Here is a 27,500-nt window from a genome sequence, read left to right as displayed (position 1 = left end):
GATGAGTGATACCCAACGACATATTTTTCCCGGATTCAAGGTCAGGGTCAAGGTCACGAGGTCACGAAAGTTGTGAAAGCCGCCATTTTCAAAACCTATCTCGTCTGTCATTTTAGGAGATATCTGGCAACGGTTCATCGATTATGATAGTAAAAAACATTATAGAGATGACTGTCACCCCCACACGGGGGGTAATTTGTTTTATTTTATTTCACAAAGCCACTGCAAGAAATATGAAAGTGGTTGAGCATTGGGCAGTGTCTTATTTCAGGATGATACCAGAGATGTATTGTTAAAGCATGTTGCTTCACTTGGCTATTTGTCATGTCCATTTGTCACAGCTTTGTGAATTTGAATGCTGTGCTGATTTTGTCCTCTACAAAGTTAGAAAAGGCAGAAAACTAGATGAATTGTTTAATGAATGGATGGAAACCATTTTTTTGGAAAAAGAACGGCTGTGCTCAGACGTGACTGGTAATCGTAAAAGCGAGAACTTTAAATGTGGAGTGCTGGGTCGGGTTGCATTGTGGAAGGGTGGAGGATATTATGCTGCCTTAAAAAAAAATGGTTATTATTTCTGAAACCACCTCAAAATACCTCTGAAATTGGAGAAGGAAGGGGGGGTGGGAAGAGGAAAGGAGGGGGGGTTGGAGACTCTCCCCCCAGTAGAACATTTCCACTGCTCCAGAGTGAGTGCATGGCCAAAAGTATGTGGACACCTGCTCGTCCAACATCTCGTTCCAAAATCATTAGTTATTATATTAATACGCTAAGCCATATTTTGTGGACGTATCTGCTCCGAAACTGCCAGATGGATTGTCGCCACTTTTGGCATGTGGGTGCTCTGTGGTCTAATGTACAGCATAGGCTGTGTGAGATTGCGCCAGACGAACAGGTTTGGGATTTTTTGGCGATTTTGTAATTTTTACATTCGTTTGCATGGCGACGTGTGACGTCACCGCTGAGAGGCGTAATGACGTCATGACATCATCGGTCATTCGCTGACGTAATTACGTCTGTTGTCGACAGACTGTCTCCGCTGAGAGGCATAATGTCACTCCTAGAAAACAGCGTCTGCAATGTAAAACCCTCTTCTGTACATACTGACTACCTCAAAAGGTGCATTTGACACAAAAAATGTAACAAGAAACATTGTATTATTAAGAAATTCTATAAATCGCATTATGAACACTGGATATATTGACGTCCTAACGAACCCTCACTTTAGAAACTGCGTGCGGAGCGTGGGTTTGGCTGGTGGACATTAATATGGAGTTGGTCCCCCCTTTGCTGCTATAACAGCCTCCACTCTTCTGGGAAGGCTTTCCACAAAATGTTGGAACATTGCTGTGGGGATTTGCTTCCATTCAGCCACAAGAGCATTCGTGAGGTCAGGCACTAATGTTGGTCGATTAGGTCTGGCTCAGTCGGCATTCCAATTCACCCCAAAGGTGTTCGATGGGGTTAAGGTCAGGCTCTGTGCAGGCCAGTCAAGTTCTTCCACACCGATCTTGACAAACCATTTCTGTATGGACCTCGCTTTGTGCACAGGGGCTTTGTCATACTGAAACAGGAAAGGGCCTTCCCAAACTGTTGCCACAAAGTTGGAAGCATAGAATCATCTTGAATGTCATTGCATGCTGGAGCGTTAAGATTTCCCTTCACTGGAACTAAGGGGCTGAGCCCAAACCAGGAAAAACAGCCCCAGACCATTATTCCTCCTTCACCATACTTTACAGTTGGTGCTATACATTTGGGCAGGTAGCATTCTCCTGGTATCTATCAAACCCAGATATGTCCGTCGGACTGCCAGATGGTGAAGCGTGATTCATCACTCCAGAGAACGCGTTTCCACTGCTTCAGAGTCCAATGGTGGTGAGCTTTACACCACTGCAGCCGACCCTTGGCATTGTACATGGTGATCTGAGGCTTGTGTGCGGCTGCTCGGCCAGGGAAACCCATTTCATTAAGCTCCCGATGCACAGTGCTCGTGCTGACTGCTTCCAGAGTCAGTTTGGAACTCAGTCGCGAGTTGCAACCGATGAGACGATTTTTCCGCGCGACCTGCTTCAGCACTTGGCGGTTCTGTTCTGTGAGCTTGTGTGGCCTACCACTTTGCAGCTGAGCTGTTGTTGCTCCTTGACGTTTCCACTTCACAATAACAGCACTTACAGTTGACTGGGGCAGCTCAAGTTGGGCAAAAATTTGATGAACTGACTTTTTGGAAAGGTGGCATCCTATGATGGTGCCATGTTGAAAGTCACTGAGCTCTTCAGTACAGCCCATTCTTCTGCCAATGTTTGTCCATGGAGATTGCATGGTTGTGTGCTTGATTTTATACACCTGTCAGCAATTTGTGTGGCTAAAATAGCCAAATCCACGCACTAGAAAGGATGTCCGCATACTTTTGGTCACGTATTGTATCTCCATTGATGAACCCTCTTTGTTTTTTATCTTGCCAAAACGAAGTTTTTGCAAGATATGTTAGTCAGCTTGTATGGTTTTTTTTGTCTGTAATCACGTATAAATCACTCTGCAGAGCACAGTTATCATTGGAAATTTTTGTAACTTCGCATATCAGAGGCCTCTAGAGGTCCCTTTCAGCGCATAAAATTTTGAAGGTCAAGGTCACTTTGTCGCAAATCAGGGGAGTCGACGAAACCCTTATTTTTTGAGTAATTTTGATCGGATCGTTTTCAAACTTCATGGGAATATAGTTCATGGTCTGGCGCTCAGCTGACTAATTTTTGGTGGCGATTGGCCTTGACCTTCATGGTTAGCGCCTCAGGTCAAACATATTTGACCCCAAGGTCAAATTTTTAAGTTTTAGGAACCATATCGTGTAGTACCTCAAATTGAACACCTCGATGAGTGCTTTCTGGATATGTCAAGCTTGAGACATTATGGTGTCATTTGGTGACGTTATGAGGCAAACGCTTATTTTTCATGGTTACTCTGTTGAACGATTCTCATCGGAATCTCTCGTAGGCAGATATTCCTCAAGGAGTCGCTCCTGGTGGATAGCAGCTCTGTTCACCTCAGTGTGACCTTAAAGAAGTCACACGTGGTCACCTTTTGGCAAGATACGAGTCACTCTGCGGGTGACATTGGTTTATTTTGTTTGTTTTCCTTGTCCCATGTTGTAATGAAGCTGTAATCCTCTCCAAAGCTGCTTTTGGCTTGTGCCTTTGATACTTGAAAGGTCTCTACATAATTTAAACATAAAGACACATGAATGCCTCATAAAACCAAGACCCTTTGGAGTGGAACCATTGCCTGCTTTTACTTGTAGCAGATGTGTTTGGAAGAATGCATCGACATTGTTCCATGATGAGGAAACTTAATTTTGCACTTTTATGCAGGAAAATACCGCTGTGACTTACATGGCAAAGCAGCATGCTGTCCACATTTTTAATTGGAACGGTTTATTCTTCCACAATTCAGCCCTTGAAGCTTGCATGCCAACAGGTTTTGACAGATGCTTCATGAACTGAAATGCGAGTTTGTTTTGTTCATGCTAATGCATTTCTTCTCACTTCATTGTCTCTGAGATTGTTAGGGAAATACAATATAAACCTTTGGATATTGCTGAGCTGTAAACTTCATCATCATAGCAGCTTGGCCCAAAGTCGTTGGCTTCAACAGGGGTCGAATGGTGATCTGGGGGTTGTTGCAATGAAAGCATACATATGAAGGGGTCTAAAGGTTTTTACGTGGAAAAGAAAAAAAAGAAAAGGTTTGAGGCAAAAACATTGCTTCTGTTCTCAAGGAATCAGAAACCTTACCCACTAATAGTTTCCAGCTAGTGTTACAAATTCATCCTATCGATGTATGAAAGAGGGAATGAACGGACATACGTGCTGAGTTTCGCTTCTTTGCCAGAATATTTTTTTACCGTCAAAGATGTGATCATGGGAAAAGTGTTTTTGCTTTTTCTTTCTTTTCTGTAATCGCTTCCTTTGTCCACTTTTGTGCATTTCAGAAACCCGGTATTGCCCAAATCCCTGTAGATCTACGGAAAGCTCACATCGAATGGACCAAGGAGAAGTCCAGCAAAAAGAACGTCTTCCAGGTGAATGGCAGCAGATCACATAGTTCACGTTGCTTTTTCTTTCTTATGAATGTGCATTTGTTTTTTGTTTTTAAATGTGCTCCAAATAGTAACACTCTTACGAATGATTGGTCGACGCCTTCATCAAGGATCTGCTGCTCATTTTGGCATGGACAACCGACATGCTGTCCTTAGCGATGTTAAAATATATGGAGATTATTATTTAGGTTTTCAACTTGCTTTGCACCATTGGAAAGTAAAGCTGGCCGCAACATTTTGAACCTAAGAATGGAAGTAATAACTGACCTGAATGTGTGAAAGTAATTTGGAGTTCCACTCCAGGTTGAAATACTGTCAGTTGGATGGTAATGAGTCTCCGTTTGCCTTCGTCTTTGCAGATTGGAACTTTGGAAGGTGATGGGTATTTGCTGCAGGATGACAATGCGATTATAGCTCATGAATGGTTTAATGCGATTCGAACAAACATCAAAAAATATGTGAGTTAACCATTTTGCTGTCGGGTTGATTGGATGGAGAATTTGATATATATATATATATATATATATATATATATATATATATATATATATATATATATATATATATATATATATATATATATATATATATATATATATATATATATATATATATACACTGTGTGTGTGTGTGTATATATATATATATATATATATATGTGTATATATATATATATATATTATATTATAATATAATATATTGTTACGAATTTCGGTCCGCCCCGCGTGCGATCGGCCACGTAACTCAAATCGCGACCGCGTCGCCCACCGGAACGGACAATTCAGTCATGACCCTCCGTGGAACTTCCGCCAGGAGCTAGTCATGGGTGGGTCTTTCGACCACACCACAATTGTGCCAATCGGCCACCCGCGCAGGATAGGGTTGTTCGCCAAACTCGACCTACCTAAGTACCTGCGCGGGTAGTTAACCGGGTGATCGTACCTCGCCGCTGGCCGGCCTAAGACACAAACTGCTTAAGCGGTCCGTTCCATGCTTCAGTGATAACCGAGCGGTGTTCTCGCCGGCCCCGACGGACGTGATTATTTACCGGGTGCTTACACCCTTCTACCAATTCCTTCTGTGATGCAAGATGGAACTTTCAAACAAAGGAAAGGACGCAACGAAATGGGGAACAGTTCGCCAAGCACATTTATTACACACTCAGACAAGGCAAGCATGTATTCACCGCCATACAGTAAGAATGCAATTTACAAGCAAGAGTTACAACCGAATAAAGCAATGTTTATTTACATGCACTTAAACAGTTTCTACTTTACAAGACACGGTGCCACAACACGCATTCAAAGAAAACACAAGAAAAGACCCCCTCATAGACAAGGGAGTCAGACTGGGCCCGTGGGCCTAATGCGCATGGAACCTGGATGAGCGGCCAGGTCCACGAGACTGAAGGGTCCTACCCGCGCCCTCGTGGCGCGATGGCGGTCAAGCCGCAATGTCAGCGTAGCTGCGCCTGGCTTCGTGCCCCTGGCGTGGTCGGCGAGCACTCTCCGTCTGCCATTCCCATCGGCTTCGAGCTCCGTCCCCCGACTCGACTGCCCCGCTGACTTGACTGCCCCTCCGACACTGCTGCTGCCACTCCACTGCTCCCACTTGGTTCTTGACTTTTTCTGCCGACGTACTGCACCGCAAGCTGCGTTGTGCTCGCGCTTATACAACCCGGGGGAGGGACGTCTATGTAACTTTCTGGATCACAGCGGGTTCGGAGGCGGGGCCACACCACCTGATGCTCAGCCATTGGGCGGATGAAAAGGGGGCGTGAAGCATTCCTGATCTGCTTTTTGAGGCGAAAGGAACGCATTCACAGCCCATGGCACGACGTGTGGTAGAAAGGCGGAGGTGGTGGGAATTTGGTTGTTGGTGGGTGTCGTTTGAGAGTGGGGGTGAGGTGTTGTTTGCGGGGTGGGGTTGTGGAGGTGAAGGGGGCGAAGGTGGTGGTGGTTTTTTGGTTGTTGGGGAATGATTGGTCCAAAATAACGACAGCAAAAGAAAAACTGCTATCTCAAAGGATCGCAGCCCTGTGAACACGGAAACCCCTCTAAACAACGGTGGAGATTCTAACTACACAATTGCGTATCGTCATAACTGATCTAAGGACCCTTTATGGTGTATTGCGAATTTCCACAGCCGTAACAATATATATATGTATATGTATATGTATATGTATATGTATATGTATATGTATATGTATATGTATATATATATATATATATATGTATATATATATATATGTATATATATATATATATATATACACACACACACACACATACATGTGCTTTGTTGCAGCCTTGCATGTTGGAACCTTGTTAATTATTATACTTTATTGGTGATCTCCATTGAGGAAAGTAAGTATCATTTAGCTCACGTTTGAATTGTGAAAATTCACTGCCTTTTAAATTAACACTGAGATCTAGGCTTGTGGAAGAGCTGTTGTGACAATAAATAAATGTACTAAACAAGCTTTCAGCTGCTTTCATCAGCCAGATGCATCATGTCATGGTGAAGCATTTTTCTTTTCCTTTGCATTTACTTCATTAGTGTGGAGGGTTTGCTTCTTGTTCCGCCTGGTTTTCTGTATCAATTATAGGAAAAGGATGGGCTCATTCATGACGATGTCTTTATTAACACCATAAAGTATGGTGGTGATTGCCTGCCCAATGCTGACCTGGAAGTAGATGAAGGCGTCGATCGCTCTCAAAAAGACAAAATCAGGCTTCGAGGTGAGTGCTTCATTTTTTTTGTATCGGAAATCATAACTTAAATAATGCAAGTTTAGCCTCATTATAGGTTTGTTTAACATTTTAATAATTCTCAAAAAAATTAATGTTTATTTCACAATATGGTACTTGATTAATTGTTATTTCATAAGGTTGATGTTATTTCGGTTCTGCAGGATGTGCTCTAATTCTGGTCAAGACTGATCATATCAACTTATGAATGAACAATTTTATAATCTGTGTTTATGGTGCAATCATGCCTGACATATGATGCCACCTGGCTTACATGCTCTTCTTTTTGTTTTTGCCTGTTTGTCAACAAACTTGGTCTTTCTGGTTTCTCTCTTCCAGTTCATTTTTTTTTATTTCATTATAAATTTGATCTTTATTCATCAGTAGTATTGATTTGTGTTTGTGATCGAGGCACAAGATGGGGCTTAATTTACTGAACTGTTAACCTCCTCCAAAAATACATATTTTAACTAGAACGGGCACTCGGTAGAGCGCATACCTTCGCTGCCGTGACTTTTTTTCCGGGCACATTTGAAAAACGTCATTTAAAAACGTCCATGACGTCACAACCTTCAGTCCGATGGACGTCAAATTTGGTGTTTGACGTCATTAAGGGCAGTCCAATAAAAATGGAATGATAAACACTGAAAAAAATCGAAAGTTTAAAAATGACGTCATCTTGTGACGTCATTTTGACGCACTTCCAATGACGTCACTACCAATCGCGGACTACCATCCTGAAAGCTCTTATTTCACGGAACATTTTAACGTTGGTTTCATGTCAATAGCTCTATTAGATCTGAAGTTATGCCTACAAGTATATTTTGACCTTGACCATAGAGTTAATTTGCAAAACCTGTTCATAAATAAGCAGATATTTTGGTACTGATCATAATGCCTGGATTTGGGACAATTTCCTTTACAAATCACAAAGATATTTGAATGTAAAATATCAGGACATTTTAGCCACAATTGAAAAACGTTATGTTCAAACGTCAATGACGTCATAACGGTCAGTCCGAACGATGTCAAATTTGGTGTGTGACGTCCTTAAGGTAAGTCCTACAAAACGGTATGATCAAAACTGATGAGGTCGAAAATTGAAAATTTACGTCATCTTGTGACATCATTTTAACGCACTTCTGATGACATCACGTCAAATCTGACACCACGTACCCGAAAGGTATTTCCTCATGGAACTATATGGCGTTGGTTGCATGTCGATAGCTGTCTTATGAAGGAAGTTATGCTCAAAAGTTTGTTTTTGACCTTTTCATGACCTTGACCTTTAACCCGATCGCTCCCAAAATCTAATCAAATCGTCCTTGGATAATCACGAATCATCCCACCAATTTTCATGCAATTCGGTTTAATACTTTCTGAGTTATGCGAATAACAAACAAACACACATATTCACAAATAAATAAATACACAGCGACCAAAACATAACCTTTCGCAGAATGCGAAGGTAAAAATACATGTTCAAACCTGTTTTAGCAATTATGGTTCATTGCAATGTGAAATATGGGTATCTGAGTTTATTTTGTTAATCAAGAACCTGTCCTGTTAATGCCCCCACTTCCATGACATTTCTGGCTTTTGAGGAATGTCAATTTGGCATCACATTCAATGCTTCCTTTGTTTATCTCGTGAATATAGAACTTTGCTTTACATTTGCTAAGTTTCTCTCGTTCATTTTGCTTTAAGAAATTGCACTTTGTGTAACATAGGCTGATTTTTTTTTTTTTTCAATGTTTAAAGGGGCACCAAAACGATCAGACCACCTCAACGCTAATCTATCCCTTGATATCCTACAGCATAGATATGTCTTTTTGCAATTAAATGTCGAAATCATCTTCTGCATGCTTAGCCATGACGTCACACTCTGGAGTCGACTGCCAGAGTCATACTTTCACCGTTTTACATGGCGGTCCGATTTAACTGAAATGGCGAATAATTTTCGATTTTCCATAAATATGCCGAGTCGATGCTTGGTGGTTGCAGCAATACCAACAGAGATGGTTTTATGCTACACCACTGGCCAGAGGACCCGATTTTTTTTTTTTCCAGAAATTGGACAAGGTTTGTTCTCAATACCTGAGTGTGGATCGGGCCTCGAAAATGTATGCTTTTGTGCTCGGAACATTTTACAGAGCACTGCTATGACAAAACACAGATGGCTAGATCTTGTAGTTATCTGCTACAATTGAGAGAGAATGCCATCCCCACAATTAAGTGTTAGAAACGGCCATCGCTCGAAACGTAATGCCATCTCTACCCAGCTACCAGCACATGTACACTGGCGATTTGAGCAGTGAGTCAAACACCTGGTGCCATTGCCTGGCAGTTACCACAAGAGCACCTGAAAATAATTATTTATTATCAACACCAATTTCTGCAAGTCAAATGAACCACCATCTATTTATAGTGGAGAAAAAGTATAATGCATGTATGTATGATCATCTACTCCTGCAAGGGGATTTGACCAAGGAAGCTAAAACTTTCAGGTGCCCCCCTCTAACCTCCCCAATCAATCCCTCATTTGCCACCACCCCACACCCTCCCTCTCCATCATCTCCCCACAATACCCCATCAACCATTACCACCACAATACCCACCACCACTGCACAACCCTCCTCCACCAACCCACTACAATATCAACAACCACCCCATACCTCCCTTCCCTATAGCACCATTCCTCCCTCCACTGGGGCAGGACATCGGCACGACACTGCACAGCAAGAACACAGCACAACTACACACACAATTGACATCCTGGGAAAGTATGAAATGTGACGATCCTGTAACATACAAAACACCTTGTCAGCCTGTGACGGTGGGACAAAGCATTTGTTACCCATTTTGTCCACGGTGTCCGTGTCGTGCCATGCCATGTACGTGTCCGTGTCTTGCTTTTGCTGAAGTAGTGTAACTGATTTATCAATGAAAATACAAAATCCCTTATAAATCAGGCCAAAAACAATCTATAGCATGATATTTCAAAAAGTTGTGGATGGATTATGACAAAACTCGGTGGATAAGTTGGTAAGGTGACAAGAACAAGCCAATTAGATTTTGGTTCAGGTCTGGATCCACATCCGGCCCATCAGTGGGATACAATACATAAACTGTTCACCCTGGCAGAGGTCTCCCAAGTGCCGTTCTAGTTTTACTTGCAACGATCTCTGGACATATTTACAAAAAAAAAACCTCTCACGACCCACATTTCATTCAGTAACTGATGAACCAAGTAGCTTTTTAATGTCACTTCAGTTGAAGAAAGCACAAGTGAAAACGCTTGACATTTTTGTTATTCATTCATCACAAATTCAAACCATTGACTCACTTGAAGAGCATCCTTTTCTCGTTCATTTTTTACTTTGAGTCGACTCTCAAGTCAGTAATATATCAAGGAAAATAAGTGAGACGAGAGTGATAAGTGAATGACGAAAATGCCAACAAAGATTAAACTTGCAGAAATATTTGGCAATGATTTATCTGCAATTCTTTTTATTATTATTTTTTTTCAAAATGAAAAGCCATAATTTCTGAAAGCTTTGTCTTAACCAACCAAAAGCCTCCTGTTGTGTCATTTGTTGGTTAGTCGTGGGGTGGCCAGAGGCAGTGTTAGGGGCGTGCAACCTATGCAGTTGCATGGTGCCCGAGGTAACAAAAGGCCCCCACATGACCAATTGTGGTTCACAATCTTTTGAGACAGGCCCCCCTGAGGGTGGGGTCTCACTTTGTCAACAAAACATATCAACTTGTGAGTGGTGATAAACACAGCGCAAAGAGAATGCTCCATATCAAGGAAAGAAAGCACTGTGACTTGGTGAATCGATTAAAACATGTTTTCCCCTGATGTTCAACAAGACAGGACTATTGCAACATTAGGGGGTGAGTTTAGTAGAGAAAGCAAGTGGAATAATAACCCCGTTTAATGTACACAAATGCAACAATAACTTCAATAAAATTTGTATAATTCTTAATGTTTAATCCATATCAATATCGTTTAGGGAATCAACACTACAATTTGTTGTACGATCACAAAACACCCCTCATTAGTAAATGGACCAACCCATGTGCACAGCGGAATGTTTCGGTTTTAAAAATCAGAGCACCTTTTCCAAGGATGGAACAAAACTACATCAGCGGTGAGGAAAAGCAAAAATAGCTCATCAATGTTAAAATGGTTGAAAATCACCCAAAATTAACTTTTTTCGTTGCACAAGCAGCAGAACTCAGCAAAGGGTCCTTGGCTGTCTGGCACAAGTGCCGGGGTGTGTTCCATTACCAATCAGCTTGTAGAGCACTTGCCAAGTAGCTTAAGCACTCAAGCATACACTCCAACAAAACGGTTGATAAGGAACATCTGGCTTGGCAAGCGAGAGCAAGCTGATTGATAATGGAACACACTCATGGAAGAGATTTTTGCGTGAGTTTGTGTTTACGGTTGCCGTTGAGCTAAGGAGGTTACCATTCTAATCACATAAAATAATTTGAAATTTATCTACAGGGACGGCCAGGGGGGATCACATTATTATTTTTATTACTGCCAATTATTGTACTATTATTATTGTTATTATTAATATGCTATTCTCATTATTCTTTTTATTACTTTTGACATTTGAAGTGGCTTTGATAAAATGCCATGATAAGGTGGAACAATGCTCAAGCTGCTATTTATATACTTTTCCAATTTGCAAAAAGACAGTGAAACAGGAATTCCTCCGGATTTTTTTGCAATCGAGGGTAAAGCAACATAGGCTAAGCGAGTGTGAAAAAAAACATGGAGACCTCTCACTCGTGATACAATTGAGGGTTCTGAAACATCAATCGTAATACCCTCTCCCATCACCACAGAGTATGGCACTACACGGGACACATTTATGAATACAATTTGCGTCGCCCCACCTTCAGAACTCCATCATGGATTTGGGGCCCCTGACGGCCGTGGCAGCCATTTTACAAAATGGCCGCTAGCAGTTTCAATTAGTTTACTGACCAGCTGATCTCTGTTGTCCAGAAGTTGGAAGTAAAGGCTAATGAACACACAGACATGTAAACATGTTGGAGAACATAACCCAAATGATTTGTGCAGAATTATTTGGCAAATTAGTTTCAGTAGGCTAACTATGCCAATAAAGCAAAGGGATAATTATGTCAAAGGGGATAGCGGAGCAGTTGGCTTTACTGACATCCCAAATACCTTTCACCGCTGGATGGTTGCTGGAATAGAGGTTGCTCAGGCGATACAATTCCAAGATAGGCACCTGCTGTGAGGAAGGTGAGTGGACCCATGTTACCACAACCAGACAGCCAGTATGCAGATTGCATTTGCCAAAGATGTCCACTCCCTCATCAATGTGACACAAGACCTTGGCAATCCCTTTGAGGAAGAAAGCATGAACCTGATTGTCCTCAACACAAAGGAAATTGCTGAGGCTGTCTAGAAGGTGAAGATGATTGACCAGGAGCAATTCAAGATGTTCAATTCAATTCAATTCAAGAGGGTGACCGGAAGAACCAAGCCCATTGATGTCATTCGTCACAACTAGCTGAAGGTGTTTGGATGCCCCAGCCTGAAGACTGCAAGCAAAGGGAAGCACCAACTGGCCTCTCTGAAGAATGACATTTGACTCTTCCGGCGGCTTTACATTGGTTTCGAGACGAGGGCTGGAAACCTTGAGTTATTTCACCATAAGAACTAAGCATACCCCCCAGCACACTCTGATGGTGGAAGCCTCCCTCTTGGTGCCAAGAGTGACATCCTTGCATGCCTGGAAGACCTTTCTGCGGCCCAGGCAGATGTTCCTGCTGCAACTACTCTAGTTCTTGATGGGGCTGCCATCATTCAGATGTTGAAGTCAGCTGCTGCCAAGAACTTTGATGAGTATGCCAATCAGATCTTCATCCACCACCTGTCCACAAAACTGCAGGACACGTCACGCCTCGATCTAGTGTGGGACACCGACACTAAGGATTCACTGAAAGGCATGGCAAGAAAAAAAATGTGGGATAGGAGTGTGCAGACTTGTAGTATCTGCAGCAGCCACACCAGGAAATTGGCAAAGCTTCCTCCGTGTGGACTGCAACAATACGGAGCTGTTCAGGTTAATGTCAGAAGCTGTACCCTCAAGTGGTTTGATGAGGATGACAAGCATCTTGTCATCACTGATGGAGAGGGATTTATCAGAAAGCTGCCACTGGAGTATCTGGCATCACTCGCTCCATTCAGCCATGAGGAAGCTGACAGTCGCATGCTGCTGCATGTGTCACATGCTGCACTGCATGGATACCGCAAGATCCTGATCTGGAAGGTTGACAGTCGCCGTGGTGTTGGCTGTTTTTGCGGCACTGGGACTGCAACCAGTTGATGAACTGTGGCTGGCATTCAGAACTGGAAAGAGCTTCCGGTATTCTGGCATCCCACAAAATGGCAACTGATTTTGGACCAGCAAAAGCCTGGGCATTGCCGATGTTTCATGCTCTGACAGGTTGTGACACCATGTCCAGCTTTGGGCATGGCAAGAAGACTGCCTGGGTCATGTAGGCTGTGCTCTTGGAATAAACAGATGCACTAAGCACCAGAAGACATCCTGCACCGCACCGAAAGATTTGCCATCCTCTTGTACGACCGAACAAGCACCAGCACTGACATAGATAAAGCTCGGAAGAAGCTGTTTGCAAAGAAGAACAATGTGTAGTTGATTCTCTCGACAAGGATGTCGTGTGTCAGGATGGACACTGCTACCAAGGCCAGAGCTTCCTTCACCAACCAGCTGGTGCTGGACCAAGACTGATAACAGCCTGTATGAGGTGTACTGGATGACTCTATCCAAGGCAGCCACGACCTGCCAAGAGCTGGTGTCCTGTAAAATGCAAGAAGGAATGTGTGAAGCGACGCAGTTGCAAAAAGGCTGTGTGTGTGTGTGCGTGCATGCGCGCGCGTTTGTTCGGTCAGTGCTGACACTGGTATCCCATGAGACATCGGCTGTGATATATATTCAAATATCGGCTGTGACAATGTTGGGGTATTTGCAGTTTGATTTAAAGTTAATGATTTTGTTGTGACCTGTGTATGCCATAGACATTTCAGAACATAACACACTCATGTAAATGTCAATAACACTACATTAATGTGTCGTTTCTAAATATCCATCACTAAAATAGTCTTCTTTAACCTTGCAGTGTTCAATTAACTGCACTTAGACCACCTACTTCTTCTTACTTTATCAATTCCACAAAGTAACTCTTATCGTCTTGCGGCCATTTTGTAAAATGGCTGCCACGGCCATCAGGGGCCGAATACACGATGCCTCAACGGATCCAGATCCATTCACAATATGTCGGTCTATCTGATAAATTTTATTCCTGCATCACTAACGACACAATTATTGTATATTTTCAGCTATACCATCCACTAAAGGTAGATATTGGGGAAAAAAATTCAATCCAGTATTTGATCAACAACAGGATTAAATTGTTTCATGTCATAATACTTGTAAATGTACAACTTGAACAATTATCAAAAATACATCTCTCATTTTCAAACGATGCACAAATATGTGTAAAATTGTTTTATATTTGCAGCATGTCATTGGGGTTTTTTTCTCCCCCCCCCCCCCAGGTAAAACTCCACCTGTCATCGACAGTGTTGACAAAAGGAAAGCCATCAAGAAGTTATTGAAATTCTTTCCCAAACGACCAACGATTCAGTCTCTCCGGGACAAAGGGATTATTAAAGGTAATGAATAAATGCTTTTTGTATTTTTTTTGGAAAGGAATTGCTGTTGGTCTAGTTTTTGGAAAACGTATTAAAAAGTTTTTTGTTGTTGTTGTTGTTGTTGGAAATACCATGTGATACGGTGAGTTTTTTTTTTATTTTTATTTTTTGTATACCTTGGTCGAGGCTCGTATGAGAGCTAACACACAACTCACAGCAAGGAGGCATGAGACAAGAGGGGCGGGAGTGGAAGGGACAAGACAGTGGGGAACAGACACATTAGGTGAACTGTGGAAGGGAGAGGGATGGGGATGGGACGGGGAACATGGCGAAGAGAAGATGGACATTTCAGGGACTTTCAGGAAGGAAAGCAGGAGAAATGAAGGAAGTGGGCTTGGATGGATTATCGGGGGTAGAAAAGATCGAGGATTTGGATGGGGGAAGATAAGAGGTGGTGGTGAACAGCTGTTTTGAAAGCCTGGAGGGAAGAATGGGAAAGAATAGAGTGAGGAAGTTTATTCCAAAGGCGGGAAAAAAGAGGAATGAAAGAGTGAAGATGAGCAGTGATTCGTGATTTTGGTAGTTTTACCAGAAGTGGGTTGTTGGCGGACCTTGAGCGCCCTATGGAAATGTGGTGGGGACAAATCGCAGAGAGAGCAGGGGGGGCAAGGCTGGAGAGGAGTCAGTAGAAGACAGAAAGACCACCGACCAACCTGCGGTGATTGAGTGAGAGGCCCAAAGACTCAGCTTCATTGCGGGAGATGCCGATCTTAAATGCCCTGGTTTCGACAGCGTGAAGCCGAGAAAGGTGGGAGGCAGGAGCACCAGCCCAGAGGGGAGAGCAGTACTCCATCAGGCTACAGACAAAAGCTTTGTAAGTGGTCAGGAGCTCAAGAGGGCCGAGGAAGGACTTAGCACGATGGAGGATTCCCAGTCGGCGACTGGCTTTTGAGGCGAGGTTGGAAATGTGACTTTCCCAGGAAAGGTCATGGCAGAGATGGCAGAGTTGAAGTGACATAGGGCAAGACTTCCATGTATGATGGCATTGGCAATTTAAAATGCTGGTGTTTTTGCTTGCATGGCATTACCTTGGTTCTGATACAAGAAACCATCACTGGAAATTATTTTAAGATGGAAACTGACCTTTTATGCGATAATAAAAATGTGTGCACAGTGAGAGGTGGTGAAACTTCTAAATAATTTTGGATGGCAGCAGTGGGGTTATTCTCACTGCCTTAGCTGTTAGGTTGTGCCATTATTGGCCTCTTTCAAAGAAAAATTAAAATAAAAGTTGTGCTTGCTGTAATACTTCCTTTGAAGAACTTCTACTTGACTGCTTATAAGTTGTCTAGCCTGGGTTTTAATCTCATCCCACCTATAAGCTTTCATCCTGATGTTTTGCATGCATGACGAGGCATTAGTATCTGCAAGCATTAGTTGCTGGATGTTGAAGATCCCACAGGTGTATTTTTTGAAGAGGAAGCAAACTATCACCCCCCATCCTGGCTAAATTTCAAACTCCTGCCCAAATTTGTCAGCCCACTTCAGTAAATGAGAGAAGACTAGCGGTCTCAATATGAAATTTAGTCCCAGTCCAATATGCATCCGCGAACAATAACTGGTCGACCACTCCTTATTTTTTTTATTTTTTTTGTATACACTGTTGAGGCTCGTATGAGAGCTAACGCACAGAACGTGCAACAAGGGTGGCAGGAGAGGGAAGGAAAAAAACTGGGCAAACAGAGACATGAGGACATCTGTGGAAGGAAGAGAGATGGGGTGGGGTCCATAGGGTAAACAAGATAGACACTGCAGGGAATTTCAGGTCCTTACACGACAGGGACTTTCAGGAAAGAAAGTGAATTTGAAGGAGGTGGGTTTGGGGTGGATTACTGGGGGTAGAAAAGATCGTAGTTTTCGATGGGGGGAGATAAGAGATGGTGGTGAACAGATGTTTTGAAGAACTGGAGGGAAGAGAGGGATTGAAAAGGGTGTGGGAGTTTGTTCCAAAGGTGGGGAAAAAAAAAGAGGAATTAAAGTGAAGGTGAGCAGTGATTCTTGATTTCGTAGTTTTACCGGAAGGGGGTTGCTGGCGGACCTTGAGTGCTCTGCGTAAATATGGGGGGTTGACATATCTCAGACAGAGTGGGGGGGGGGGGTAGGCTGAGGCCGGAGAGGAGACGGTAGAAGCCAGAAAGACCACTGACCTGCCTGCGATGAGAGTGAGAGACCCAAAGACTCATCCTCATCGTGGGAGATACCAATGATCCTAAATTCCTTGGTTTCCACAGCGTAAAGCTGAGAAAGGTGAGAGGCAGGAGCACCAGCCCAGTGGGGAGAGCAGTACTCAATCAAGCAGAGGGTGGAGTCATCAGTAAAGAGTTAGAGGATTTTCCAGAGTCAGAACCTCATGTTCTGGTAAATTTAATTTGAATCTTGGAAAAGCCTACTTTGAAGTAAAATGGTCTCATTTCAAAACCTGAATCTCTCTCTCTCTCTCTCTCTCTCTCTCTCTCTCTCTCTCTCTCTCTCTCTCTCTCTCTCTCTCTCTCTCTCTCTCTCTCTCTCTCTGTCTCTCTGTCTCTCTGTCTCTCTGTCTCTCTGTCTCTCTGTCTCTCTGTCTCTCTGTCTCTCTGTCTCTCTGTCTCTCTGTCTCTCTGTCTCTCTGTCTCTCTGTCTCTCTCTCTCTCTCTCTCTCTCTCTCTCTCTCTGTCTCTCTCTCTCTCTGTCTCTCTCTCTCTCTCTCTCTCTCTCTCTCTCTCTCTCTCTCTCTCTCTCTCTCTCTCTCTCACTCTCTCTCTCTCTCTCTCTCTCTCTCTCTATCTCTCTATCTCTCTATCTCTCTATCTCTCTATCTCTCTATCTCTCTATCTCTCTATCTCTCTATCTCTCTATCTCTCTATCTCTCTATCTCTCTATCTCTCTATCTCTCTATCTCTCTCTCTCTCTCTCTCTCTCTCTCTCTCTCTCTATATCTCTCTCTATATCTCTCTCTATATCTCTCTCTATATCTCTCTCTATATCTCTCTCTATATCTCTCTCTATATCTCTCTCTATATCTCTCTCTATATCTCTCTCTATATCTCTCTCTATATCTCTCTCTATATCTCTCTCTATATCTCTCTCTATATCTCTCTCTATATCTCTCTCTATCTCTCTCTATATCTCTCTCTATATCTCTCTCTATATCTCTCTCTATATCTCTCTCTATATCTCTCTCTATATCTCTCTCTATATCTCTCTCTATATCTCTCTCTATATCTCTAATATCTCTATATCTCTCTCTATATCTCTCTCTATATCTCTCTCTATATCTCTCTCTATATCTCTCTCTATATCTCTCTATATCTCTCTCTATATCTCTCTCTATATCTCTCTCTATATCTCTCTCTATATCTCTCTCTATATCTCTCTCTATATCTCTCTCTATATCTCTCTCTATATCTCTCTCTATATCTCTCTCTATATCTCTCTCTATATCTCTCTCTATATCTCTCTCTATATCTCTCTCTATATCTCTCTCTATATCTCTCTCTATATCTCTCTCTATATCTCTGTCTATATCTCTCTCTATATCTCTCTCTATATCTCTCTCTATATCTGTCTCTATATCTCTCTCTATATCTCTCTCTATATCTCTCTCTATATCTCTCTCTATATCTCTCTCTATACCCCTCTCTATGTCTCTCTGTATATCTCTCTCTATATCTCCCTCTATCTCTCCCTCTATATCTCTCTCTATATCTCTCTCTATATCTCTCTCTATATCTCTCTCTATATCTCTCTCTATATCTCTCTCTATATCTCTCTCTATATCTCTCTCTATATCTCTCTCTATATCTCCCTCTATATCTCCCTCTATCTCTCTCTCTATATCTCTCTCTATATCTCCCTCTATATCTCTCTCTATATCTCTCTCTATATCTCTCTCTATATCTCTCTCTATATCTCTCTCTATATCTCTCTCTATATCTCTCTCTATATCTCTCTCTATATCTCTCTCTATATCTCTCTCTATATCTCTCTCTATATCTCTCTCTATATCTCTCTCTATATCTCTCTCTATATCTCTCTCTATATCTCTCTCTATATCTCTCTCTATATCTCTCTCTATATCTTTCTCTATATCTCTCTCTATATCTCTCTCTATATCTCTCTCTATATCTCTCTCTATATCTCTCTCTATATCTCTCTCTATATCTCTCTCTATATCTCTCTCTTTATATCTCTCTCTATATCTCTCTCTATATCTCTCTCTATATCTCTCTCTATATCTCTCTCTATATCTCTCTCTATATCTCTCTCTATATCTCTCTCTATATCTCTCTCTATATCTCTCTCTATATCTCTCTCTATATCTCTCTCTATATCTCTCTCTATATCTCTCTCTATATCTCTCTCTATATCTCTCTCTATATCTCTCTCTATATCTCTCTCTATATCTCTCTCTATATCTCTCTCTATATCTCTCTCTATATCTCTTTCTATATCTCTGTCTATATCTCTCTCTATATCTCTCTCTATATCTCTCTCTATATCTCTCTGTATATCTCTCTCTATATCTCTCTCTATATCTCTCTCTATATCTCTCTCTATATCTCTCTCTATATCTCTCTCTATATCTCTCTATCTCTCTATCTCTCTCTATCTCTCTCTATATCTCTCTATCTCTCTCTATCTCTCTCTATCTCTCTCTATCTCTCTCTATCTCTCTCTATCTCTCTCTATCTCTCTCTATCTCTCTCTATCTCTCTCTATCTCTCTCTATCTCTCTCTATCTCTCTCTATCTCTCTCTATCTCTCTCTGTCTCTCTCTATCTCTCTCTATCTCTCTCTATCTCTCTATCTATCTCTCTCTCTATCTCTCTCTCTATCTCTCTATCTCTCTCTCTCACCACACTCTTCACACAGAGTGTCAGTACAACCAAAGCAGCTTCCTGAGCAAGGGTTACGCTGGGTGGTTTGCCAATGCCTTCACAGCAGTCGCTGATGCAAGAATTTGACCGTGTTGCTGGCGATAGGTCGGCTCCTCTTCGTGGGGTGGGATCTTTTCATGTCCATCAAGTAATGCCAGTGGATGGATGCTGGTTTAATGTCCATCTGAGTGATTGCACACCCATTGAATCGCCCTACCTGTGAAACACCGGGATGACAGTTTATAGCTGGGTCGAGTTTCCAACCCAGGTTAGATAGCTTAGAGGTAAGTGTGCATAACTCTCGGCCATCCTGCCAGACCCAAGAATTACTAGATGTGATCGTTATAAAAAAATTTCATTTTAATCCTTGTTGCAAGACTTTAATGCACAAGCAATAAATCCAATTTCAGTGTTTTTATTTTTATTTCTTCTCACAAGGAAATCGTTTTTTTGCTAATCGAGTCTTTGAATATTTGTGAAACCTCACTTGCATGGATAACACAATTTTTAAAGTTCTCCTATTTTAAAATAACCACATTGTTAAGTTTGTCTTGAGTATTACAAAATAAATTCCTTTTATTTAAACCATCGATATGCATTGCATTACAATTTGGCCCCATTTCATAGCATGCCTGGTTATGCATTGTGTTAATAGTGACACTTCCCTGTCTAAGTCTTTGGAATGGCACCCCATGTCAGCTTTTTTATTTTATTTTATTGCAAGAGCCTTTTCAATGTGAGCTCTTTTGTCTTTCATTGTTGGCCTTTCCAGAGCAAGTATTTGGCTGCCCTTTGGCCGAGTTGTGCAAGCGAGAGAACTGTACTGTGCCCAAGTTTGTACAGCTTTGTATAGAAGCCATTGAGAAAAGAGGTAAGCAAAGCTTGGCCTTCAAGTGTTTCTGAAGTGTTGCTTTTATGGTTACAAAAAATGTACAAATGTTCTTTGCTTCTCTTCTTGAGAATCTGATGAACTCAGCTGGAAAGATGACCATTTATTCATCATTTTTATTTTCTGCAACTCCTCCCCCACCCCACCTCTTTATCAGGCCTGGATGTTGATGGACTATACAGAGTGAGTGGAAACTTGGCAACAATACAGAAGCTTCGGTTTACAGTGGATCACGGTGAGATGAATGTTGTGTGGAGCAGTACGTATAGATGGAGCTCTGATTTTAAGTTAAATTATAAGGAAGTGTTGATGTCCATCTTAATTGATCCTCCTTCTCTAAAAAGGCACTTTAATCCATTTGTAGATGCAATATGCATTATGCATTTTTTTTGTATACATAATCGAGGCTTGTGAAGAGCGAGGACACAGAACGGATCAGGACGCAACATAACAAAAGGAACATCAGAAGGAAAAGGGGGAAACGCCAACAGCAAAGCTGAGTGCCAAAATAGATGGAGACTGACAAACAATGGATGCGGTTATCGATGAGAAGTCAGGGAGAATGAAAGTTGTGAACAAGATGGATATAGGAGCAAAATGTTTGAGCTGAAGGGGGATGGGGGATGATTTAACTGATGTAGAAAAGATATTGGTTTTGGATTCGGGATGAATTGAGATGGTGGAGAACAGCTGTCTTGAAGACCTGCAGGGAAGATTGAGGTTGAAGAGAGTGTGTTGAAGTTGGTTCCACAGATGAGAAAATAGAGGAACAAATGAGTGGAGGTGAGCAAAAACTGGGTCAGACTGGGTCAATTGTCTTGGAGAACAAAAATCAGATTGAGTCAATACGACCCACTTCTGCATCACAGGTATACCCCTTTATTGCATTCGGTTTCTCGCTATGATATACAGGCATTGGTTTCAGCTTGCAATCACCTTCTGCGTTGCCCCCGAGCAGAATGGTCACACAGTCTTTTGAGAGCTTGAATCCTGAGGCTGTTTTCTTAGCATGGGAGATAAATGTCCTGGATAGCATCCTTTTCCAGTCAAGGCCAGTCATGTCCACATTAAAAAAAAACCTGCTTCAGACTGTATCCACCTTCCTCAGTGGTTATCTTCAAAATTTGAGCACAATCTTCCACCAATTTTATTTATTTATTGATTTATTTTCATCAGCACTAACAGTTTCTCCTGTTAGCTTGAGGTTGTTGAGATTGTGATGCTTTTTAAACCTATCACCAACATATTTGCAAGTGCCGACCAACATCGACAACATGATCACCACTCGCCCCATTCTGCAAACAACATTCAATTTCACCTCCAAATTTATAGTTTTATGCACTTTCTTCGCCATAGACTCACTCTTGTCACGACGAGCATGCTTGGAACTCATGATGAGTGAAATCAATGATGCTATTTAACGATGCACATTATGAATTGCACAACTGTATGCAAAGAAGTACAGTGCACTTTCCATCGAAGTTATGTCATTCAAGTCGCATGCTTAGGTTTTTCCATGGCCAATTTTCTTGAACCACCCAGTCAATTGAATTTTAATTGAGTTGAATTGCCAATGGAAGAAAAGTTTCCATGTTTCATGTGGACAATAATAAAACAAGCTGGTAGGCGGACATGGGTAGTCGATCAAGTCGAATTTAGTCGTTTTTCAGCCGTTACTAGCCAACAAAAGCGTCCATAGCAACGGTTCTTTCTCGCACATAACTAGGACATACCATGAACCTACCATACCAGTTTCATGTATATCTGACTCATAGTCTCTGAGATATAACGAACTTCGTTTTTTTTATGTTTTTTCGACCAGGGTTCATTCAAAGTCTATCTTCTCCGACAGTTTTTATGGGAGCGGGCTGAATTTATTTGTCAAGGAGGCTGAATGTGTTGCCCACAAACGATCATAGTTTGATTTTTGAATTTCGATATTTTTATTTTTTTTAGATTTTTTTTTGAAAATTTCAAAGGCCCGTTGCTCGGCAACCGAGGGGCCCATAGCAACGGTTCTCAAACGCACACAACTAGGTCATGATATGAACCTACCACCAGAGTTTCATCAAAATCAGCCTACGTTTCACGGAGTACTGGCCTGGACAGACAGACAGACAGACAGACATAACGACAGAAAACCTGACAAGGGTAGATAGATCGACCACCCAAAATTTGAATATGAACAGTCGCCTTTGTGGCATAGTGTCCGATTGCGATGTCGTCTGATTGGTCTAAATTTCGATTCTGTACTGCAATATTACGTACAGGACTCCACAGGCACGGCACAGCGCATTATGGTTTGTCTTTGACATGTCGTCATTGAAGTGTGACTGAGGTTAAATATAATTTGTGAATAAAATATCATTATGCGAAGCTTTTCCAATGTATGATGATTTTACCGAAAATATGATAATTTTGAGCTTCCAATATGATATTTCCACTTTTCAGATCTGGCAACACTGAGAAGGTTGTTGGCTCGCACACAGCAGCACGGTTTGCCGTGTCGTCATTGAAGTGTGATGTAGCACTGTACAAAACTTCTGCCGCACTTCAATGCCGACACGTCGTGAAACTGCAAACAATGTGTGGATGTGTGTATGCTTTCAAACTTCGTAATGTTAACCATCTAAACCTCTCAGCATGAGACTGGGCGGCTCGAGAAAATTTGCGACGGAAAAAGCCAAAGCACGTGGTTTGAATGACATCACTTTGATGTAGAGAGATGCAACTCAAAGCCTGGGTACATATTGATTGATGACGCAACTTCGAATCAACGTAATTGGATGAAACGTAAATTTTGGTATCCCTGTATTGGACATGTTCTTGTTATACATTTGAGTACCTTGGATGAAGAGGATGCTTGCCAATAGAGCCTGATATCTTTCTCGGAGTGGTATATTGAGACATTGAACAAATAATGATGTTGCAGAGGTTTTTTTTTTGTTTGTTTGTTAGTTTTTTGTGAGAATCAAGCTGATGTGATCTTGCTGCAGTTCTGTCTACTATGTAACGTCCTATGGTTAGGCAGTCAAGCCTGGGAGACGAGAGTTAAATTTTCTGGCAGCCTACATATTTTCTTTCATGTTAGATTGAAGAAGACTAGAATCATTCCTGTTGTGTGGAAATAAGAAACGCCTCCATGTTTGTGTTCAGTTTCAGTCCGCATTGCTGTTATTACACTTGTTCATTCATTCTTCGGAACCATCTGCAAATTCTGTATCTGTATACATGGCCAGAAAGTTGAAAAATTTAGAAACATACTAGAAACACCAGCTCCCATTGGGAGCATTGGCGAGTCATATATCCCCCCCCCCCCTTGCTGGAGGAGGGGGGGGATTTTTTTTTTGTGCCCACGACCTGACACTGGAGGTGCACATTGGCCCAGCCTTGTTTATTTTCTCTAACAGTGGGGTGCAAAAGTACGAGTCCAGTAAGAAATTTATTAATTGAGACGTGAACAAAATAAATAATTGTAACATGAAACTAAAAGAACACTTGCTACAATTGGAAAAAAAATAAATATAATATCTGTGTTTACATATAGTCAGTGTGACCCCCTTTTGCACTGATAACTGCCTCGACTCCATTTGGGATTGATTTAATTCGTTTATGGATTACGTTTGAGTCGATCTTTTTCAAACCGTATTGTAATGCACTCCAGAGCATAATCAGACGACTCGCATAAATTTTATCTTTCTCCCAAATGTATTGACCTTTCATTTATTTTGTTAAGACAAATTGTCAGTCAATAGTAACTACAGCATAATAAATTAAAGAATACAGATACATTCACTACATGGCCAAAAGTATGTGGACACCTGCTCGTTCAACATTTCATTCCAAAATCATGGGCATTAATATGGACTTGATCCCTCCTTTGCTGTTAAAACAGCCTCCATTCTTCTGGGAAGGCTTTCCACCAGATGTTAGAACATTGCTGTGGGGATTTGCTTCCATTCAGCCGCAAGAGCATTAGTGAGGTCACTGATGTTGGGTGATTATGTCTGGCTTGCAGTCAGCGTTCCAATTCCACCCAAAGGTTTTCGATGGGGTTGAGGTCAGGGTTCTGTGCAGGTCAGACAATTTCTTCCACACCAATTTCAACAAACCATTTCTGTATGGACCTCAGTTTGTGCACGGGGGCATTGTCGTACTGAAACAGGAAAGGGCCTTCCCCAAACTGTTGCCACAAAGTCGGAAGCACAGAATCGTCTCGATTGTATGTCGTCTTGTATGCTGTGGCGTTAAGATTTTCCTTCACTGGATCGAAGGGGCCGAGCAAGAACCATGAAAAACAACCCCAGACCATTATTCCTTCTCCATCAAACTTTTCAGTTGGCACTATGCATTCGGGCAGGTAGCGTGCTCCTGGCATCCACCAAATCCAGATTCATCCGTCGGACTGTCAGATGGTGAAGCATGATTCATCACTCCAGAGAACACATTTCCACTGCTATAGAGTCCAATGGCAATGAGCTTTACACCACTCCAGCCGGCGCTTGGCATTATGCATGGTGATCTGAGGCTTGTGTGTGGCTGCTTGGCCATGGAAACCCATTTTATGAAGCTCTTGACGAAAAGTGCTTGTGCTGACGTTGCTTCCAGAGTCAGTTTGGAATTTGGTAGTGAGTGTTGCAACTGACGACGGATGATTTTTCCACGCTACGTGCTTCAGCACTCTGCAGTCCCGCTCTGTGAGCTTGTGTGGCCTTCCACTTTGGGCTGACTTGTTGCTCCTAGACGTTTCCATTTCTCACAATAACAGCACTTACAGTTGACCGGGGAAACTCTAGCTGGGCAGAAATTTAACGAACTGATTTGTTGGAAAGGTGGCATGCCATGACGGTACCATGTTGAAAGTCACTGAGCTCTTCAGTATGGTTCATTCTACTGCCAATGTTTATCCATGGAGATTGCATGGCTGTGTGCTTGATTTTATAAATCTGTCAGCAATAGGTGTGGCTAAAATAGCCGAATCCACGAATTAGAAGTGGTGTCCGCATACTTTTGGCCTTGTAGTGTATCTTCATTATTATGACAAATTAGTGTTTGAAATTGTGATTTGACAAAAGCTTGGCATTGATTTAAGTGGGCTCATACTTTTTCCACCCCAATATATGCATTACTTTTTCTATTTCTGTTAGCATGTCTTTTTATGTTATGGCTTATCACCTTGTATGGACATGAATAACTTTACAAAACAATTCTGTATTGCTATGTATCAGTGAAACTGATAAAACTAATAATTTTGCACACAATTTGTTGTGAAATTTTGACATTTAGCTCACCTTTTTTTTTTATTGATTAATGTTTAAATTTGTTATGTCATAAGATTTTTCTTTGAGATATGCCTTTCAATGACACAATGATAGATAATTGTTTTTTCAATATTTTCTTTTTTACCCGTACCCCTCCCCCCCTCTCCCCCACCCTGAATTTGCTTGAAGAGGAAAATGCATTTCTGCTTGAGAATCGCATGGAAGACATTCACGTCATTACGGGGGCCTTCAAGATGTTTTTCAGAGAGCTTCCTGAGCCTCTTTTCCCATTTCACACCTTTGACAAGTTTATTTCCGCTATCAGTGAGTACTTTTTACACCCTTTTATATTTGCAGCCTTATTCTGGCTTTTGGTGTTTTCCCGATGCATTAAATGATTTTTGAACATTGCCTTTGCCATGCATTGATATTGCCACTGTTAATTAACTTTGCCAAATGGTTCCTTCAAGAGTGTTGCTCGGTTTATTACGGAAAGGGCAGGCATTGTGTTAAGCCCCTTGATGTGTTCAGGTGTAGTTGTAGAACTTATTTGTATTTGGTGTGTTTTTAAAAGTGAGGAGTCAATGTGAAATCTTCATTTGCAAAGGAGACCGAGGTTGTGCTTATAGAGATGACTGGGTCAAGGTGTCTTTTCTCGTGTTCTCTGTGAGGCTGGTTTGGGCCAGGCAGTGGGGGGGGGGGTGCATGTTGCGCACTCCCCCACCAGCAGAAAGGGTTAACTCCTTCCCTGCAGCTGTGCTGCAGTGTGTGGAAGCAGATATTTGCTCTGTGCGATGCAGCGGTTGGTCGAAGGCTGGCTGTCCTTTGAGTCCTTCCACCTCACCTTCACCTAAAACTGTCATGTCTTGCTTGCATTGTGGCTTCCTGTGATTAGATGCCTGCCCTTCGTTTGTCAGGAACAGTTTACCTCGTGTTAACGCCATTTTGTCGCATGGTGTTTCTGGTTCACTTGGGCCTTCTGGAGAGTTGACTGGGTGTAACTCTGTTTGATAAAGAGCATGGGATTAGCCTCAGGTTCACAGGCTTGGGGCAACTACTTGGCATAGCCTGTGAGGAAAAGTTTAGTTCGGCCATCTTTGAGGTCTCTGCTTCACCATATGAAGGTTGCATCCTGTCCAGAGGTTGGCGTCGCCATGACAGTATTACTTGCCTCATTGGGAGTTTTGCAATTCAAAATTTTTATTACAACACAAACATTTTGGGGGGTAATTTGAGTTGTATGGGAAGCTTGGGTGTAGTTCACTTACCTTTTAAGAGTTTTCATGTGGGTTTGATTCCTGATCTGACTACAAACTGTCATGTTGTAGGCAGGCCAGTGTGTTAATTAGTACACCATTTTTCGAAGTGATGTTAAGCTGGTTGTTTTGTCCACTCATATTCTGTGTTAAATATCGCATGATGCCTTTTACAAAGAGTTAAATTGATCAATAAAGCCAGTTTCTTATTGTTCATTTTGGAATAAAACATCAAAGCCCTTTCCATTGCAAGAAAACCTCATTGTAAAGGTTCACGAAGCGACTGTGAAAAAGTTTTTTTCAAGAAAAAAAATATATGTAAGAGTTGTCCTTTTTCTGAAAGTATCCAAGCCAAATTCTAAGTTACTGATTTGTTGGTAGCATCCTATAATTGAGTAGTGACTTTATACAGGGTTAAAGTTGTTCATTAATAGATATGGGTGCCCTGTTTCCCCCTCTCCCTTTTCCCAGCCACTGAGCGGTGTGGATCAGTAACAACTACTTCGGTTGAATGTTATGTAACTATGACTGATGTCTACCTGACCAATTACTTTCCACATTAATATGATTGAGTGCCTTTGTTGGAGTCAAAGCAAATTTCACAATCAACCT

At 41.8% G+C, this 27,500-nt stretch overlaps 1 protein-coding gene across 5 annotated transcripts in view; it reads left to right on the top strand.

Annotated features, from left to right (window-relative positions):
• LOC147029654 (rho GTPase-activating protein 15-like) overlaps window positions 1-27,500 on the top strand; it is a 223,255-nt gene that overhangs the window by 174,669 nt on the left and 21,086 nt on the right. For all 5 annotated transcript variants that reach the window (XM_085872866.1, XM_085872867.1, XM_085872864.1 and 2 more), the window contains 7 exons: window positions 3,983-4,072; window positions 4,450-4,548; window positions 6,699-6,831; window positions 14,471-14,587; window positions 20,255-20,353; window positions 20,529-20,606; window positions 25,822-25,956. In XM_085872866.1, coding sequence (XP_085728992.1) covers window positions 3,983-4,072; window positions 4,450-4,548; window positions 6,699-6,831; window positions 14,471-14,587; window positions 20,255-20,353; window positions 20,529-20,606; window positions 25,822-25,956 — 751 coding nt within the window. The remainder of the gene's footprint in view (window positions 1-3,982; window positions 4,073-4,449; window positions 4,549-6,698; window positions 6,832-14,470; window positions 14,588-20,254; window positions 20,354-20,528; window positions 20,607-25,821; window positions 25,957-27,500) is intronic.

This window comes from Eptatretus burgeri, chromosome 3, assembly GCF_056783735.1.
Source record: "Eptatretus burgeri isolate ZD-2024b chromosome 3, Ebu_testis_v1, whole genome shotgun sequence".
Taxonomy (NCBI): Eukaryota; Metazoa; Chordata; class Myxini; order Myxiniformes; family Myxinidae; genus Eptatretus; species Eptatretus burgeri.
This window is presented reverse-complemented; position numbering and strand designations above follow the sequence as displayed.